The following is an 18,057-nucleotide window of genomic DNA, read 5'->3' on the forward strand; positions in this document are numbered from 1 at the left end:
TTTGTTTCATTCCTACCGTCCTTGGGAGCATTAATCTGCCATATCAATGACTATGTAGTCGTAGTAAGCTTTGAGAGGCATTCACATGAACGTTATATGCGTGTGCCTGTGTTGGTACTTATCAGATCGCGTGCGTAGAAGGAGTATTTAATTGTTGCGATGGGAGATGGACAACATACATATAATACACGTTGGAAGTAAAGTAGTGTTGTCATACTGCGGATTTAAGAGCTAATTATTAGAATGTTACTTTTATAATTTACATAAGAATTGCCTCATATTTAAAATAAGTTCAAGCGACATTCGAAATACATTGTATCCTTTCAAACCTTTCGCCATGAAAGTTATATTTTTTTCTGTAGAATGATAACGATGTTGTAGTCTATGTAGAATGTCATGGAGAGTAGATAGACTCATCGATTTATAGGACATGTCGTCTGACCTGTGTCATGTGACCTGTGACCTATGATGTCCATCGTCATTTTCACATGGCACCGAAATATATCGGATGATAATGAGTCTTCAAATCGAAGAATAACATCTTTGATAAAGGTAAACTTTGCTCCATTGAGAAAAGGATGACATGCAATTACCACTGTCGTTTCGTAATGATTGTTCCATAAGCGATTCGTCTCATTCTATCGATGCCTTTGTAAAATACAAACTATAGGACCCTCGATGCCTAATAATACATAAAACCGTATATTAATCACAGGGTTAAGTAGGCATTCAGGATACCCCTAAGACATTGTTCACCAAATATTACGTAGGTTATATTGATTGCATATAATGCGTTATGTTCCCTTGTGTATTTCCTGTGAATAAAGTTACGAGTGTTGCGTTTATCAGCAATATTTCCACATGTTCAAGGTTTGAACATGGCACTGGTAATGTTGACTTATTACAGAACCAGACGTTTTCCTATAAATTGAGACTCCTGCACCAGCCTTTTGATATATTGAACTGTTATATTGCCTGCCATGCAGTTATTCGTATTAAGCACTGCAGTTGAACTGAAATCACGTTTGTTTCCGGGTCTATCTATTTCGTTTGGCATTAATTTGCACTGGTATCCGACACACTATCACTCACAAACCATTCTTGTTAACTCGACAAATTATCTGCTCATGGTTTATAATCTCTACGTCGGATGTATATATTACACCTTGCAGACGTACGGAGTATGATTATCCTTTGATCGTGAAGTAAAGATGCGATTAAAGTGGACACCACTTACTCTACTATGCTATGAAATGGGGCAAGGCATTTTGTGATGACACCTGCGAATACTTGTTATTTCTCCTTCAATAATTTATTATTATCAAAATTATTATTATATAAGATTTATTTAATCTTTATTATTTCTTTATTTATTTGTGTATATATGTGTATATCATAATATAAACATTTATTGATTCTGTGCGTTTTCTTCTGGGCTAAAATTAATAAAATCAGAAGGAAGCTTTCAAAATAGGTTTAGAGTCTTACAAATGCTTATTGCAGTATTTTAATGTGGATTGGAGATATATTGTACATATATATCAACGTCTGGTGTAAATTCATACATGAATATTATACCCGTATATATCCTATATGTGTTGTTTTCATGCTTATATTATTACGTTGTACCCGTATAAGCTAATATCCACTATTTTAATGTTTTCACTCGATTGTATACCATACACATGTGTTCAAATACTCCATTGTTAAGTAGCTGGATCTTGATTGCATAATTCTATCAATTCAATATGGTGTACAAAACAGATCTTTTAACTACAGGTTAGAGTATTGACACAACACCATAAGTAAAGCTGTATGTAAGGCTGGCTCTGTAATCATTTACCTAATAAGTATATTGTTCCTCAGATGTGTGATAACCTAGGACATGGTTTGCAATCATCCGTCATTATTGAAAGTATGAAGCATTCTGTGAACATCAGTAAGGATATGTAAACTCTTGACAGAAATAAAAGTAACACTAATCCTACTCACAACTAGGCAAGAGAAGTGTAATAAAACTTTGTAAAAATAAACACATTCAAATAACACAAGATTCATGTTGGACAAAAATGAATATATAACATCATGCGTTTGTGGGGCCAATGCCCGTTCGGTCTCATTTAAGTGAACATTACAAATAACAACTACGAAAATCTATTGCATTACCATATAAATTGTGTAGCAAGAGCTATTAAAAAGCCAAAAATTGTTGGGTCAGTGTTCGACTAGTTATAGCAAGTGTGCAATGTAGACTAATGTGCAATCTGTTGTACACTTCGATCAGTCATGAAACATGATTATTAAATCGAATACGAGAAGCTTACATGCCGCTCGTTTTAAATTAAACCTCATTCCAATCGGTTTTGGATAGCGGATTATAGGTTACCTGCAGTCGTTGGGTCTACACAACTGTATACACTTGAGAAATAAGTGTAAAAACTCTAAATTGCAAAACATGAAAATGTTGGAAAATGGTCATGTGTAGTTTATAAAAGTTTATGGATCTGCACTCTGCCACGCCTTCGTGTCACTTTTCTGCTACCACTCATGAGTAAAACTCATTACGGCACCGTCCAAAACGCAGCGCCTAGCCGCTGGCTTGCGACTCGGGAATGCATTAATTTTAAAACGAAATTGAGCCGTACTTATGACAGACGCCCCCAGCGCCTATTAAGTTTGGCGTTTGCCAAGCTAAGATGTCCATTTTCCCGTAGGTATTATTGAATTGTGCAAATACAGTAGTCGATATCCAACATGCAAAGGTATACATCAATTGACTATTTTGCTAGGAGAACGGTTTCGACCATACATTTCGTTGCTAAAAACATCAGAATTTCTCGTATGGTCGTCATAACTGAAAAAAAAATATTTTACATGTTCGATTATTTAATGATATGTGTAATCTGTGATAAATCACCTTTTGGTATATATGTGGGGTTTTTTTAACTAGTGTACATCATGCTATATCGCATTGAGAGGTCAGGGTTGTCAATGTATGTAGGGCGATAAGTCGTCACTCGGTATATTGACGTAGTATGGTCACACTTCTGCAGACAGGATGCTTACCTGTGGTTACCAAATGGCTTAATTACCATTACAACTAAAATGGTGTTGGTTTGGTATGTTATCATGGGACATTACGTTGTTGACACAGAGATAGATGAACAGTGATAAGTATCGCTATTCTTTCACAGTGCAGTAAAACATGCTTCTAATGAAAACATTGCACATGTACCTGATGATTTTAATGGCTTCAGTTGTTTATTTTCCAACTCTCTGATAATCAATATATCAACTTGACTACTGCTACATCCCCACTGTGCCCAACACCTATGTAATTATTGTTTCTTTTGCATTAGACGTTGTCTGAGTGTGTGTAAAAATGTCATTTTACATGTTGAGTGAAACACCAAACCAACATAATTTTAATTGTACGTATCAATAAAAAAGGTCACTTTTGCTTTTGCTGTTGTTGTTGTTGTTGTTGTTGTTGTTGTTGTTGTTGTTGTTGTTGTCGTTGTCGTTGATGGGAAATGGTCGGCCTTTCATCTGCATTATATCTCTTGAGATTTGTAAGTTTACTTATATCTTGCAGGCTAAACCTTTTCGAAGTATTGTTGTTCAATCATTATAAGACCATTTCAAACTTATTGTAGAAAAAAGACGCCACATTTGACAGGAAGGGAGAGATAAAAGTCTTTTTCAGTAGCACTATCAACGCCTTCCTTGGTTTATGGATATTAAGAATGAAGAGCCAGACATTTTATTTCAACTGCCTCAGGCTGGTATAAAAAACCTGAGAAAGTGCATGTTTATGAGTGGGTGTCTATGTGTAGGTCATCTAATGACACGTACAGAGTGTATGTTATCACACAATTGCTTTTCATCGAAGCTAAACTAAAAATGAGTGTGCCTGGGGGAAAATATTTGTACACAATGCAGCCATTTGCAATGTTTAAGCCTTGTTCTTTTGTATGTATAGTACACAAATTAAATACACACTAATTTACGACTCTAGACTTTCTTACCATATAAACCCTTTGGGAATGGTTTTCAGTCTGTGTGACTCGAAAATACACCATGTACCGATCTGGAAATCGTACGTAACGTTACACACGTTGAAAATTCGCTTCTTGCCTCCCTAATCTAGTATTATAACATCATCCTGCTCGCAAATCATAACTACGTTGACGATGTATTACCCGATAATGGTTTCAGTTATTTTTAGATGAGCGACATATGAATCTCACCTACCTCACAACTTGTAAAGATAGCAGTGAATTGGCAATCAATAGCACTTGAAAAATCAGAAAATGCATGCCGAGGAATGATGTTTTCACGAGCTCGGCAAAAAACCAAAAATTCAATCCGACTTTTGTACTGAAATCCCGCACTTTAAAGAGCTTTACGTCAAATGCCAAACAACCCTATGCTAATCACTACATTATACATATACCATATACGGTACAAGACAAGGAATAAGGGAGTGATGAAATTTGCATAGGTTCGGGTAAGACAGCTCATTACATGTATTTGCCTACAGGAGGCATCTCTCCGTGTGTCTATCTTGTGTATAGTTTTAAAGTCCCCTGTGGCCATAAAGGTATTGGTTCGACTAACAGTTCACTTACTTGGTTCGAATCCTTCTGAAAACAGCCAGTGCCAGTGAGAAAATTTGCTGTCAAGATTTAAGATTATTATAACTCACAAATTACTTATGGATATCCATCTCACACAGCAAGAAAATGAAAAGGGAGATTTTGACTGCCATGCAATCTCATGGGAACTAGTACTATGCATTGTACAAAACCATTATTGATCAAATTCTAAATCTTTTATCACAGTTTTTTAAATTTACATATATATATTTGTTGCAAGTTGACTTCATATGATTTTTCACTTCGTCGGGTTCTCATTTTGTGGGGAAATTATCGGGGGGGGGGGAGTTTGGCTATGATCTTCTAAATTGTAATCAACTAAGACCCGTCCCCCTATTATCGAACAAAATGTTGAGCTTATATAACTAACGAACTTATACATGCATATCAAATTCAAACATTTATTTCTCCAATCACCTCAGCAGTTCAAAATCAATACGTGCAATGAGCTCGAGATTAGTTTGATCTTGCAATTAAAAACAAAAACGTCAGTTAATGTTTGATGATGGCGTGTCTTGCGATAATACATCAATAGACCTATTTGGATCTTGAAAACAATAATAGCTGATTTCATTTGAACCAGAGTCAATATATAATTTGGTAATAAAAGTCCTTGTTCAACTTATTAGTTCATTTACTTTTCTAAATACTCTTGGAAACAATCAGTGAGATTGTTGCAAACGCTAAATCGTTAAGATTAAGAATAAGTTCTCGTGTTACGTATATTTGACCGTACTCTCATTGGAATGCAGTGTGCATCGTACAAGACCACTATTGGCCAAGCTCTTAACGTTTTATCACAGTGTTTTTATTTGCGCCTCGATTTCACATTTTCATCGGTTCTTTGTCTCGTGGTATAATACAATTGATGTCATTTTGTGAAACGAAACATCGAGGGAAAAGGTTAGATTAACTTCTGCTCAATTGTGTAGTAAACTAAGCCCAGTCCTTATATGATTTACTAGTACATGGCAGTTCAGAATCAATATTATGTACAAACAGATCAATTTAATCTTGAACAAAAACGCAGTTGATATTGAATGACTCGCGTGTCCCAATGTACTTATTGGGATATTGAAAACAAAAAGCTCATTTCATTTGAAGACAGAGTGAAAGATCCAAGAGATACATTAAAGGAACATCGTAAATATAAAATTGGTGACCTAGCAAGCACCTTTGTTTAATAAAACTGTGGGCCAAAGTACGGACAGGTTGCATAAGTAAGAATCTAGATCTGTACAAGTAATGTGTAGTAATGTAAGCGTAATGTACTACTGGTAAATTTAGTTATTCGTTGGTGACAGAAATACGTAGTTACTCAAGGCCAGGAATATTAAGTGACACTAATTTGCCGACAAGGTTAATAATGATCCTGGACACATCTCGCGATGTGAATAAACGCCCCCTCTCTAATATCAGTTATGTATTATTAAAACCAAAGACCACATTATTGATTGATTATGACCTTATATATATATATATATATATATATATATATATATATATATATATATATATATATATATATATATATATATATATATATATATATATATATATATATATATATATATATATATATACACACAAAATACACAAGTTATGGTAACGGCTCCGTACCATAACTTGTGTATTTTGTGTAATACAGCTCTACTTCTCAGTATTGAGCGCTTTTCCTTCAGTTTATGACTTACCTCTTACACTGAATTAGTATATATATATATATATATATATATATATATATATATATATATATATATATATATATATATATATATATATATATATATATATATATATATATATATATATATCATACTCGATCGTTTTGGAGAGCTTATCACAAGATGTTGTTAGGGTGAAGATACACTTGACCTTGAATCAATACTAAAGACACAGTTTGACTTTCAACCCGCACTAGCTGAAACTGGGGTATTATTTTTTTTTATCAGACAACCAGTAATATTCACTGAAAATTGTTAAAATATAAATAATTAGACAGTTAAAATGTTAATAAGAGGTTTTGAAATCCTGATTCATTGAGGGGGCGCTGATTTTTGGGTGCGGACCAAAAATAAATTTAGTATTGGAAATATACACAAACGTGTTTACCCGCAGGTGGTCGATCCAATACTATGCAGGATGTGAGATATTCTGAATAACTTAAGTCATTATATCTACAAAATAGGTTTAAAAAATTCCGGTTGCTGCTTGCCTGTACAGCTTTCAACTCCGGAAACACTTGACCAGAAGTTAATTCTTCGTGCGTTGTATCCCAACTGCTAGTAGATAACAAACATTCGGTCGACCCGAAAGTTATCTTCAGAGTAATGAAAAAACAAAAACGACTAGTAACAGCTCCTGTACGTGGCTTTTAACTTATCTTCCGTCGTACTGCTATGATGGCGTGTAATTTCTCTAACTGAAATCTATAAACGGTTGGTAAATGGGATTGACTTCAAGTTTTCAGGATGTCTTTGCGAACGGTGGTGGTACTGAGATCTTTTTGTCGTTTGGGGCAGGCATTGGAGAACTTAATACCACATGAAAGGGTTTTTTCACACACAGAGCTTAGACTTTCAGGGAGTTACTGTAAAACATCTATATTGTTACTTTCTGAGCAAACGTGTTTATAAAACGTCAAATTACAACAAGAGATATGGTACTGTTATTTTAATCACTGCTGCAGCAAAATGTGTATGTCATCGAACACATAGACGGCAGTTTTGAGCTCAATTATACATAATCTCCATTTCAATTCATCCATTTGCCTTCCGCAATATCAACATTTCAAAACAACAAAGGACAAGTGCTAGTATTGAGTCAATATGTTTCATTCTTATTGTGGATGTGCGACTTACTCAACAGACAGCATGCTTACTTGTAGTTCCCAAATGAATTTTGAAAAGTATCACCATGGGGATATATAAGAACACACAATGCAGCCATAACCGCCATTTTTTGCTCCAGCTGATGTTGTTATTACATGTTTCCTCCGGTACATCTCGTGGGCGTCATACGAACTGACTTCTTGTAGTAGGGGAATTAGTGAAGTAAGTGTTGTGGTTCAATACACCATTTACTACTAAACTAGAGAGGCTATAGGGGTTCTATTGGGTGGCACGATGTTTTTACATCTCACACGGCGTAATTGTTACAAATTACACAAACAACTCACAGAGATTAATACACATGAATTGACAAATAAATAGTTTTGTGTTATTTATTAGTAGTATTTTTGAATTCTTAAAGAAACGCGCTACACTACGTCTCGGCGCTTTGTACAACAAACTAACAACTAAAAATGAAAAAATAATCCAACAACTACGAAAACACAGAAAAAGAAATAAAATGTCTCCGAACAAAGGGCACAAATGATGTATAAAATTGTTGGTTAAATGTTCTTTCAAATGTGAAGGATGAAAATTCAGCTAGTAGATTAAAACAAATCACTCATTGAAATAGCATCACACATTAAAATAGAGAGTCAACTGTCCTGCAGCAACCCTTGCAATTCAAAATCATTAAATTAGATGCTGTCTATAAATAAGATGCGTCTTCAACCCACTTTTGAACATGTGAACAGTCTTGGAGCTACTTGTTTGAATTTTCCTAGTTTCATCAGACAGTAACATTGATTTTTGTTCATAGTGGGATATAATGTATAATTTCTTTAGGCTTTCGGACAATCAGGCATCGTACTGCCTAATTGAAATTCCATAGTTACACTGGTCTTGTGGTAAGGGTTAAAGTTGACTTGATTGACAAGGAGAAAAGACCTTGTCAGTAGCAATGGTCATACGTTACTCTGGTTTATGGACACGGTGAATGCAGAGACAAAAATTTCATGGTGACAAATAACCCAGACGACGACCTTAAATACCTTTTACTTAGGCTGGTACAACCTGATAAATTGTATGTTTCTGCACAGGTGTGTGTCGCGTAGGTCATCAAAGGAGACACATGGTCTCATAATTTAACAGAAGACAAGTCGTGTTAATACACATTGTCAATTGTTTTTCATAGTAGCTGAATACAAAAGTACATAGCCATTTCTTATTGTACCTGAGGGGGAAAAACTTTGTATACAATGGCAATGTAGCTCATTTCTATGTTTAAGCCTAGTTTCTTGTAGGTGTGGTTCGTAAATACACATCGATTTGCTGTTATAGGAGCTGCTTACCACATAAATCCTGGGGAAATAGTTGCCATCGAGTCGATGTTATTCGAAAATGCACGACAGTCACGACCCGTTCTGAAGATCTAACGGCAACAACATATTAAAACCATAACCAAACAGGTAGAAAAGTCGCTACTTGCCCGCCCTCCAATCTAATAATATTGCACATGAAAGGAAGTATAGCAGCTGTGATCTAGTTTGGGGACTTTATTTTTGATGTTGACAAGGCTCCATATATATAATGTATTTGACACTCTGGCCTGTTACTATTTTGAACAATTAACACTCCAACAAGCTTAATGATAACAGAAATTTATCCTATTGATCATATAATATACGAATATCTCAAAATTGAATGGACAATATGATTCCTGTACAATTATACAACTGATATTTCTGATCATTTTGCAATACTACAAAAAATGAATATTCTAGGACATTCCATGCGCAGGCATGTTAGAGTTGATCCTAACGGTGAAATATGGGCCCGGTGACATCAAGACAGCCCTTCAAAAGTTGTGCAATCCGCATGGTTCTCAACATACTTTAGATAGTTTCGTCTTGCCAAATATCACCGACATGGACTTGAGGGGAAGCATGTATTATAAATAGGTACTAGTCACATACACAAATAGTGTACGCGTTATTACTGGTAGCAAATGCGAAGCGTATACAACGCCATTAATCAAAAATAAATATGCATTTTCTTGACACACACACACACACACACACACACACACACACACACACACACACACACACACACACATCATACATACATACATACATACATACATACATACATACATACATACACATACATACGTTAGAGAAGTCTCTAAGCACCCTTCCCCATCATACATTTCTACTATTTTTCTTGATACAGTGCAAACTTTATGTTCAGGATGATTTAACATGATACTCAATATTTCAATTGACATTTCATTATAATTTACATACCAGCGTCTTACAACGTTAGCCAAAGACGTTGCGATGTTATCAAGTTGAGAGAACACATGTTTCTAAAGCCCCCCCCCCCCCCCCTCCGGTCTCTTTTAACAAGTGAGTTGACGCTCCGACACCCTGTAACGAATTTATCTTTCAATGTGCTCCATAGATCCAAAATGATAAAAAACGATATGGTGATATTACCAAACCAGAAAGACTGGTTTCATTTAGGTGGCACTGTGTTGTTGGTTTTTACTACACAGCGTTTTGTTTTACAAATTACACACAAAATACAGACACTGATAGTGCGCATGCACATGAAATGCCGTGTTACAATTTAGTTCACTGTGAACACAAATAAAGAGTTTTGTGTTTGAATCTTTGTTTTACCCACTGTTGATTTGTATTCAATGAAATAAATGTATCTTTTATATGCTTTCGCGCTATCAGTGTCTGTATTTTGTTTCTTGTAATTTGTCAAACAAAAAAACTTCTGAGAGCTGTGAAAAACATCGTGCTGTCTAATTGAAACTCTATAGTCACTCTGCTTTGGTACTTTAATGACGGAAGTGATTTGAATCCCACTTACCTCAATACCTGTGAAGAAAACAGTAAAACGGCAATCAACACCACTTTCAGAAAATGCATGGCGATTAAAGATGTTTTCACGACGATTACAACGCCAGAACTGAACTCTTGGACTTTAAAGAGCGTCACGCCAAATGCCAAATGAACCCTAACCAACACCTCAAATGCCATATATTAGGGGTAGGGGAGTGATGACATTTGGATAAGTAGGGGTATATGCAATTCATTATTTGGGCTACAAAAACAATTTATCACCATGAGGCTACAGTAAGTAAATCAACCAATCAAATGTGTCGAATTTGTATATATCAAAAAATACATTGACGTGCATATGTCCCATATGATATGTCACATATTTGTGCCAGATCTGAAAGAAATCAAGATATTGCATGTCCGAGAATTAGAAATGACGTATTAGGACGCACGATCAGACATACGGGTCGATGGAGCCCATCGCAATAGCCCCGCCTTCGGTGGAAGGGGGCGAGGGGTTAACAAAGAATGAAAGACCGTAAAGTAATTTATAGCAATGTCTTGAAATTGGTGACCCCAGTGAAAGTGTCTGTGTTTTATTACGAAGGGGTTCAAAGTACGAACAAGTTGTTTTGCGCAAGAGTCTGTAATGTGTAGTAAATTGCACCACCATGTTATACTTGATTAGTTATGTGTTGGTGACAAATGAACAAATACATAGTTACTCAAGTTTAATGCAAGGAATATCAATTTACACTAATTTGCAGACACGCTTACGGGGTATTTATTTACCATGAGCATGCACTGGTGATTAGGCAACTTGTCAAATTCACTGGCCACACGCTTACTGCAGACACGCTTACGGGGTATTTATTTACCATGAGCATGCACTGGTGATTAGGCAACTTGTCAAATTCACTGGCCACACGCTTACTGCAGACACGCTTACGGGGTATTTATTTACCATGAGCATGCACTGGTGATTAGGCAACTTGTCAAATTCACTGGCCACAAGGTTTTATGTTAAGATAAACTCAGCAAATATAGCATACAGTCATTGCTTCAAATCTGTCTGCTCTGTTTTTGGTTATTATGATGTAAACAGTAACACCATGCACGCTACTATTACATTAACAAATGATACACTTGGTAGATTGTACATGTTTAAACAATCAAACACCCAACTTTCCAGTGGTCATGCAGACTCATGAAACACTACTGTCACAACAACCTCAAGACTGAGGTCAAGCTTTGCTATCTTTGTTGTGTTTACCTTAACATTAAATTTTGATCACGGATTGAAGTATAATCTCTTTGAGTTTTGGGTTAGACAAAATATGTCTTCCCGTCTGGCAAAGAAACTAATGTCACTTCATCGATTATTGTTGATTTTAGCTATAGACCATTATTGACTTTCCCTTGACTTTGATGTTAATCCCATAGCATTAAATCAAGCAATACATTTACATCTCACATAAAACTACTAAAATCTGTCATTAATTACACCATAGTGGAGGGTCTATGATTACACAAGAGGTCACAGTTAATGCCTGATGTAACACTATGTAGTGTAAAGACAAAATAATAAACTTATCAGGGTGTTTCTATAATCCATGATAATCATTTGGACAACCGATATTTCTTTACTTTGTAGATATACAATCAGAGGGACATAACAAAAGCCAATAATCATCATATTTTACTATACATTTTCACAGATTTATTGAGATTATTCGTATTTTAAACATTCAAACTTCGAAAAGTATCAGATATGACCATTCTTAGATAACCATTCAAATTCAATGATAGCTCTGACTGTATAACTCATTGATCAAGCTGAAGAATTTTTCACAAAACTATTTGTCATGTGACTGCTAGAACTAAATGTTATTAATCCAACCCTAGTCTTGTTGAATAACGCCAAATGTACACTTCACAACAAATGTTTGACATGAATTGCTCAATAACATTTACCGAAGTTGTTATTCTGTAATGGCCATGCTAGAGAGCTAAGTGTCGATGAGCAAACTGTGTATAGCACTGCAGTTGTTAAGTGAGATAGGTTGACATTAGCATCACAAACCCTTATCATGCAGTTAGAATACTACTCCAAACATGTGAATAGAATTAAATCTGAATCTTGTATTTGATGAGTTCAGTATACATGGGTTGGTTGAATTCTATAAGTTTCAAAATCTCTTCAGGCAATACTGTATCCTCTTCTATGATAGAAGTACTTGAGCTACTCTGTGGTGACAAAAAGCAAGAACTTGCAACTGCAGTTTTATAATACTTAACAAAATATGGCTGCTGCATTTTAGGAAACCAAAAAGAAATATTTCCAGGTTTCCAGTTTAGCATTGACTCTGTAAAAGACAGACCGGTTTCAGAGCAATATCTTTGGAGAATTTCTTGTGGTGAACGTAATAAATCATCTGACTCAATGACAATGGGTTTCTGCTTCAAAGTTTCTGTGACATATTTGAATAGTTCAAACATTGGTGTCAAGTTTGAATAATCTGTAACACCCTTGATAATGTCACTATAGGGAGCCAATCCCTTCATTACATTCATATTATTATTAAAGTTTGAAATGACAGCCTTCCTCTGATTTCTGATAATGAAGGTGTGAATATATCCCGATGGTAAGTTATCCATATTACCGCGTAGATTGTTAGGACTATCTTTGACAAAGACTGCACTTTTTCCAGGAAAATCAACCTCCAGGCTTTCCCTTGCTTCCTTAAATGTAAATCCTGGTACCACTGGACCTGGAACCAAATCTCTGCGTTCTTCACCAAATAAATCAGCGACAACAAATGGCTCATGAAACACCTTGAATGCTGGTACAGATGCCATTGATAGTTCAAAAGCTGTTGATCTTGAACGTGGGTGGCACCATAACATAACCCTAGTCGATGGTTTGGGATCTGAAGATTTATCCATGGTTGGTGTGTTGGCTTACCTCTGAAATATCAATAAGTATGATCAAAATGGTTGAGTAAGCGATCTCTGTGAAGAGCTCTGCTGTTAGCCAAAATAGTTACACTTTTTTATTGGAAAGTATGGTAATAGGTTACCCAAGAAATATAAAATGTGTATGCCTCCAAATCGCATTGTCTTGCAATATGACCTCGGATCTGTACTTCAATCAGAAGTTTGTTGAATAAAGTTGCACTGAAACGTGATGACAACACACTCTATATAAATTCTCTGTCCAAGCTAGCACCACAATAGGCGCCTTTGAGCGCCTTACGACCTTAGGTCGTTTCTGAGGTGATTTATAACTTAGCCTCAGGTTATAGCCCTGCTTGCATATGGAATAAGTCGTCCCTTAGCGAAATGCGTGTACCGTCTGCAAACAGGACTACCTCAGGCTATGACTTTGGCAGCTAGTCTACAAATGAAATTGCAAGGTGCCAATAATAGGGTGATATTTTTGAGAAGTATTCACCAAATTATTAAAATCGATGTGAATTTTTAGAGGATCATGAAAGTTAAATGTTATTGTTAAAAATATTCGTAAACAGCCGCTAGTCGTATCATCATCGCAGCACTGTACTAGTCCAAAAAGAATCACCAGCTTGGTTTCATGATTTTATAGAAAGGTTATTTCATCAAAGGCAAGCAGGGATGTTACCTTGTCCAAATATTTCATCTAGACGAGCTTGACTTATTCAGTGGACTGAATGTTGTCGCTGGGTGTCAGGTGCTCGTGATAAAATAACCTTGATAAATTATACATGATTGCATCAGTGAAATCACTATGTTGTCAGAAACCCGCGGCGTGTTCTCCTGTCACTTTTACATAATATCGGGTATACAGCCCTACGTCAGTATCATCAATAATGTAGAACATATTCTAAAGCATATCACGGGTTACAAATGAAAGTGTCTGTGTCTTTCAAGTTGATTGACCTGGGTCCCTTGCCTGATACACCGTCTTGCGTCTGTAAATAGGACTACTCCTTATAATAGGCCTTCATTTCGCAAAAGAAAATAACACGACGAGCATTAAGGACACAAATAACATGCTTACCGTGTTAACATTTACCAGTTTCTTACAGCACAGTTTGGTTTTAGGACCAGATACGGGAGACTCATCGAAACGCATTGGACGTTTACGTCTGCTTCCGGGTCAAATGTACATTTCCACCCGGCTTCAAATATTTGTGTTTGCTTTTGTGTAATTCTCTGAACTTCATAAGATAGCTAAGAAAAAAAATTCAAACTCAATTCCTGTTATGCGTTATAGCACTACATACTAACCTCAACATGAATTCGATAAAACATCAGACCATCTTACTGGTCTCCGATAAAAACACTCTACTATGATATATTTATAACTACATAATACTCGCCGCTGGGGGCTCTCTCCTTCAGATCGAGCCAGAGTAACTGATACTACATCCACGGATACGATAGTGTGTAGACAAAGCTTCAGCCAAATAAGTTAGTCTACGCAACGGTTCAAATCGTCTAGCAAACGTTTTTTTTTATCTGGGGAGGTACAATATAAAAACTATGTAATGCCATGCTTTTTAAAGAAAAGTTCACAGTGGCATTGTAAGAATATCCATTCCTGGCTTTGCAGAAAAATAGACACACCACACAATGCAGGTCAAAGGCATATGCAAGAGTCTAAGAATGTTCACTTTAGACGGTAGTCACTTGAATGAAGTATTTATCTATTAGTCTTTTTGAGTTTTGGTTTGGACAAACGTGCCTGCCAGCCAGACAAAGAATCCATTGCTGCTTCAACGAGTACTGTTGATTTTAACAGTAGACATTATTGAGTTCCATGATCTTGATGTTAACCCACAGCATTACATCTAGCAATAAGTTTTACTCCTCACATAAAACTACTAATTTAAAAGGTGATACTTACTATTGACTGCCATTAATATGTCATTAATTACACAAGATGTCGTAGTTATTGCCTGATGTAACAATGTGCGGTTAACATCAAAAACAAAATAAACTTACCAGGTTTTTCTATAATCCATGATAATCATTTGGACAACCGATATTTCTTTACTTTGTAGATATACAATCAGAGGGACATAACAAAAGCCAATAATCATCATATTTTACTATACGTTTTCACAGATTTATTGAGATTATTCGTATTTTAAACATTCAAACTTTGAAAAGTATCACATATGACCATTCATAGATAACCATTCAAATTCAATGATAGCTCTGACTGTATAACTCATTGATTAAGCTGCAGAATTTTTCACAAAACTATTTGTCATGTGACTGCTAGAACTAAATGTTATTAATCCAACCCTAGTCTTGTTGAATAACGCCAAATGTACACTTCACAACAAATGTTTGACATGAGTTGCTCAATAACATTTTAATACCGAAGTTGTTATTCTGTAATGGCCATGCTAGAGAGCTAAGTGTTCACAGTTAACAAAGTCGATGAGCAAACTGTGTATAGCACTGCAGTTGTCAAGTGAGATAGGTTGACATTGGCATCACAAACCCTTATCATGCAGTTAGAATACTACTCCAAACATGTGAATAGAATTAAATCTGAATCTTGTATTTGATGAGTTCAGTATACATGGGTTGGTTGAATTCTATAAGTTTCAAAATCTCTTCAGGCAATACTGTATCATCTTCTTCGACAGAAGTACTTGAAGCTTTATGAGGTGACGAAAAGGAAGAACTTGCAACTGCAGCTTCATAAAACTTAACAAAATATGGCTCCTCCTGCATTCTAGGAAACCAATGAGAAATATTTCCAGGCTTCCAGTTTAGCATTGACTCTGTAAAAGGCAGACCGGTTTCAGAGCAATATTTTTGGAGAATTTCTTGTGGTGAACGTAATAAATCATCTGACTCAATGACAATGGGTTTCTGCTTCAAAGTTTCTGTGACATATTTGAATAGTTCAAACATTGGTGTCAAGTTTGAATAATCTGTAACACCCTTGATAATGTCACTATAGGGAGCCAATCCCTTCATTACATTCAAGCTATTTTTAAAGTTTGAAATGACAGCCTTCCTCGTATCTCTGATAATGAAAGTGTGAATATATCCCGATGGTAAGTTATCCATATTACCGCGTAGATTGTTAGGACAATCTTTGACAAAGACTGCATTTTTTCCAGGAAAATCAACCTCCAGGCTTTCCCTTGCTTCCTGAAATGTAAATCCTGGTACCACTGGACCTGGAACCAAATCTCTGCGTTCTTCACCAAATAAATCAGCGACGACAAATGGCTCATGAAACACCTTGAATGCTGGTACAGATGCCATTGATAATTCAAAAGCTGTTGATCTTGAACGTGGGTGGCACCATAACATAACCCTAGTCGATGGTTTGGGATCTGAAGATTTATCCATGGTTGCTTTGTTGTGGTACCTCTGAAATATCAATTAGTATGATCAAAGTGATTGAGTAAGCGATCGCTGTGAAGAGCGCTGATGTTAGTCAAAATAGTCACTTTTTTATACCATCAGCTATACAGCCCTACGTCAGTATCATCAATAATGTACAACGTGCTCTAAAGCATATCGCGAGTCACAAATCAATAGGTCTGTTGATTCACTCGATCATTGCGTCAGTGCAGCACAATTGTACAGCAGTGATACACTGTACGACCTTCGTTCCGCAGTGCGGTGCCATTGTATGATAGATGTATGACGTGACGTCTAGCGTCTGTACAGAGAACTACACAGGCTTCTATTTCGCAAAAGAAAATATCATGATGAACATTAAAACACATACAGAACGTGCTTACCGTATTAAGGTTTACAAGTTTCTATCAGTATCAAACATCACATTTTTAGGACCAGATACGGGACAGTGAGTTTTATCTGAATGCATTGAAAGAGGAAATTACGTCTTCTATTTCCGGGTCATGCAAATGTTTATCGCGGTCTTGACCCGTGTTTGCTGCTGTGTAATTCTCTGATCTTTTATACTTCATCCGAAGTAGAAAGTGTTTAAACTCAATTCATGTAGCTGTAATATAGAACTGTATGCTAACCTCAACATGAATTCGATGAGGCAAAGTCACTTCCATGTACATTCGTTAATTACATAATACTCGCCGCTGGGGTCTCTCTCCTACAGATCGAACCACACAGTAACTGATACCACGTAACGCCATTGTAACTACTAGTAGTCTGGTCATATCACTCTAAAGATTTTGACGCTTCGGACGCGTCCCATGTGTTCAGTTTAGCGTCGTTTGTGCCAAAAACATAAAACACTAGTGTTCAAAATCTTATAAACTAGAACACTGTTGACGCATCAGAACACTGTAACAGTTTTTGAACACAAAGTAAGTGTTCAGAACAAGCAAATAGAACACATACATTCTAGATCTGAACACTGTGTTCTAAATCTGAACACACGCGTTCTAGTATTTATATTGAAGACATATACTGCGTTCAAAATCTGTTACAATTAAGTGTTCAGGAACTGAACACATCACTTTAGAGTGTAGCATTTGCGTTACGATTGGCGTTTTCCGTATATCGTCTAGATAAAGCTCTAGCCAAACAAGTTAGTCTAGACGCAATGTACATGTAAGATAGAGCTATACAAATCGTCTAGCAAAGGCTACTTTCTGAAACACTGAATTTTTTTTGCATGATCTTGAATTTTTTCCTCCTAAAGCTTTAATCATTTTTTTCTCAGCAAATAAAATATCCGACTTTAAAGAAGTCTTACTCTTTTTATTTGCA

The 18,057-nt window shown here is 36.0% G+C and overlaps 2 protein-coding genes across 2 annotated transcripts; both read right to left on the minus strand.

Moving 5' to 3' along the window:
* Positions 1-12,474: 12,474 nt before the first annotated feature.
* On the minus strand, positions 12,475-13,293 carry LOC144443021 (uncharacterized). Its single transcript, XM_078132395.1, has one exon. It carries the CDS (start codon positions 13,291-13,293, stop codon positions 12,475-12,477), a length of 819 nt encoding a protein of 272 aa, XP_077988521.1.
* A 2,260-nt stretch (positions 13,294-15,553) lies between these two features.
* Positions 15,554-17,187, minus strand: LOC144443777 (uncharacterized). The gene is made up of 2 exons (XM_078133324.1): positions 17,106-17,187; positions 15,554-16,728 (listed from the first exon to the last, which is right to left on the minus strand). The coding sequence occupies exon 2, from the start codon at positions 16,705-16,707 to the stop codon at positions 15,886-15,888; it is 822 nt and encodes a 273-aa protein (XP_077989450.1). The 5' UTR covers positions 16,708-16,728; positions 17,106-17,187; the 3' UTR covers positions 15,554-15,885.
* Between the last annotated feature and the right edge of the window lie 870 nt (positions 17,188-18,057).

Source organism: Glandiceps talaboti, chromosome 12 (assembly GCF_964340395.1).
Source record: "Glandiceps talaboti chromosome 12, keGlaTala1.1, whole genome shotgun sequence".
NCBI classification, from domain to species: Eukaryota; Metazoa; Hemichordata; class Enteropneusta; family Spengelidae; genus Glandiceps; species Glandiceps talaboti.

Coding starts and splice junctions, on each gene's coding strand:
- LOC144443021 (XM_078132395.1), bottom strand. CDS start 13,293: ATGGATAAATCTTCAGATCCCAAACCATCGACTAGGGTTATGTTATGG.
- LOC144443777 (XM_078133324.1), bottom strand. CDS start 16,707: ATGGATAAATCTTCAGATCCCAAACCATCGACTAGGGTTATGTTATGG.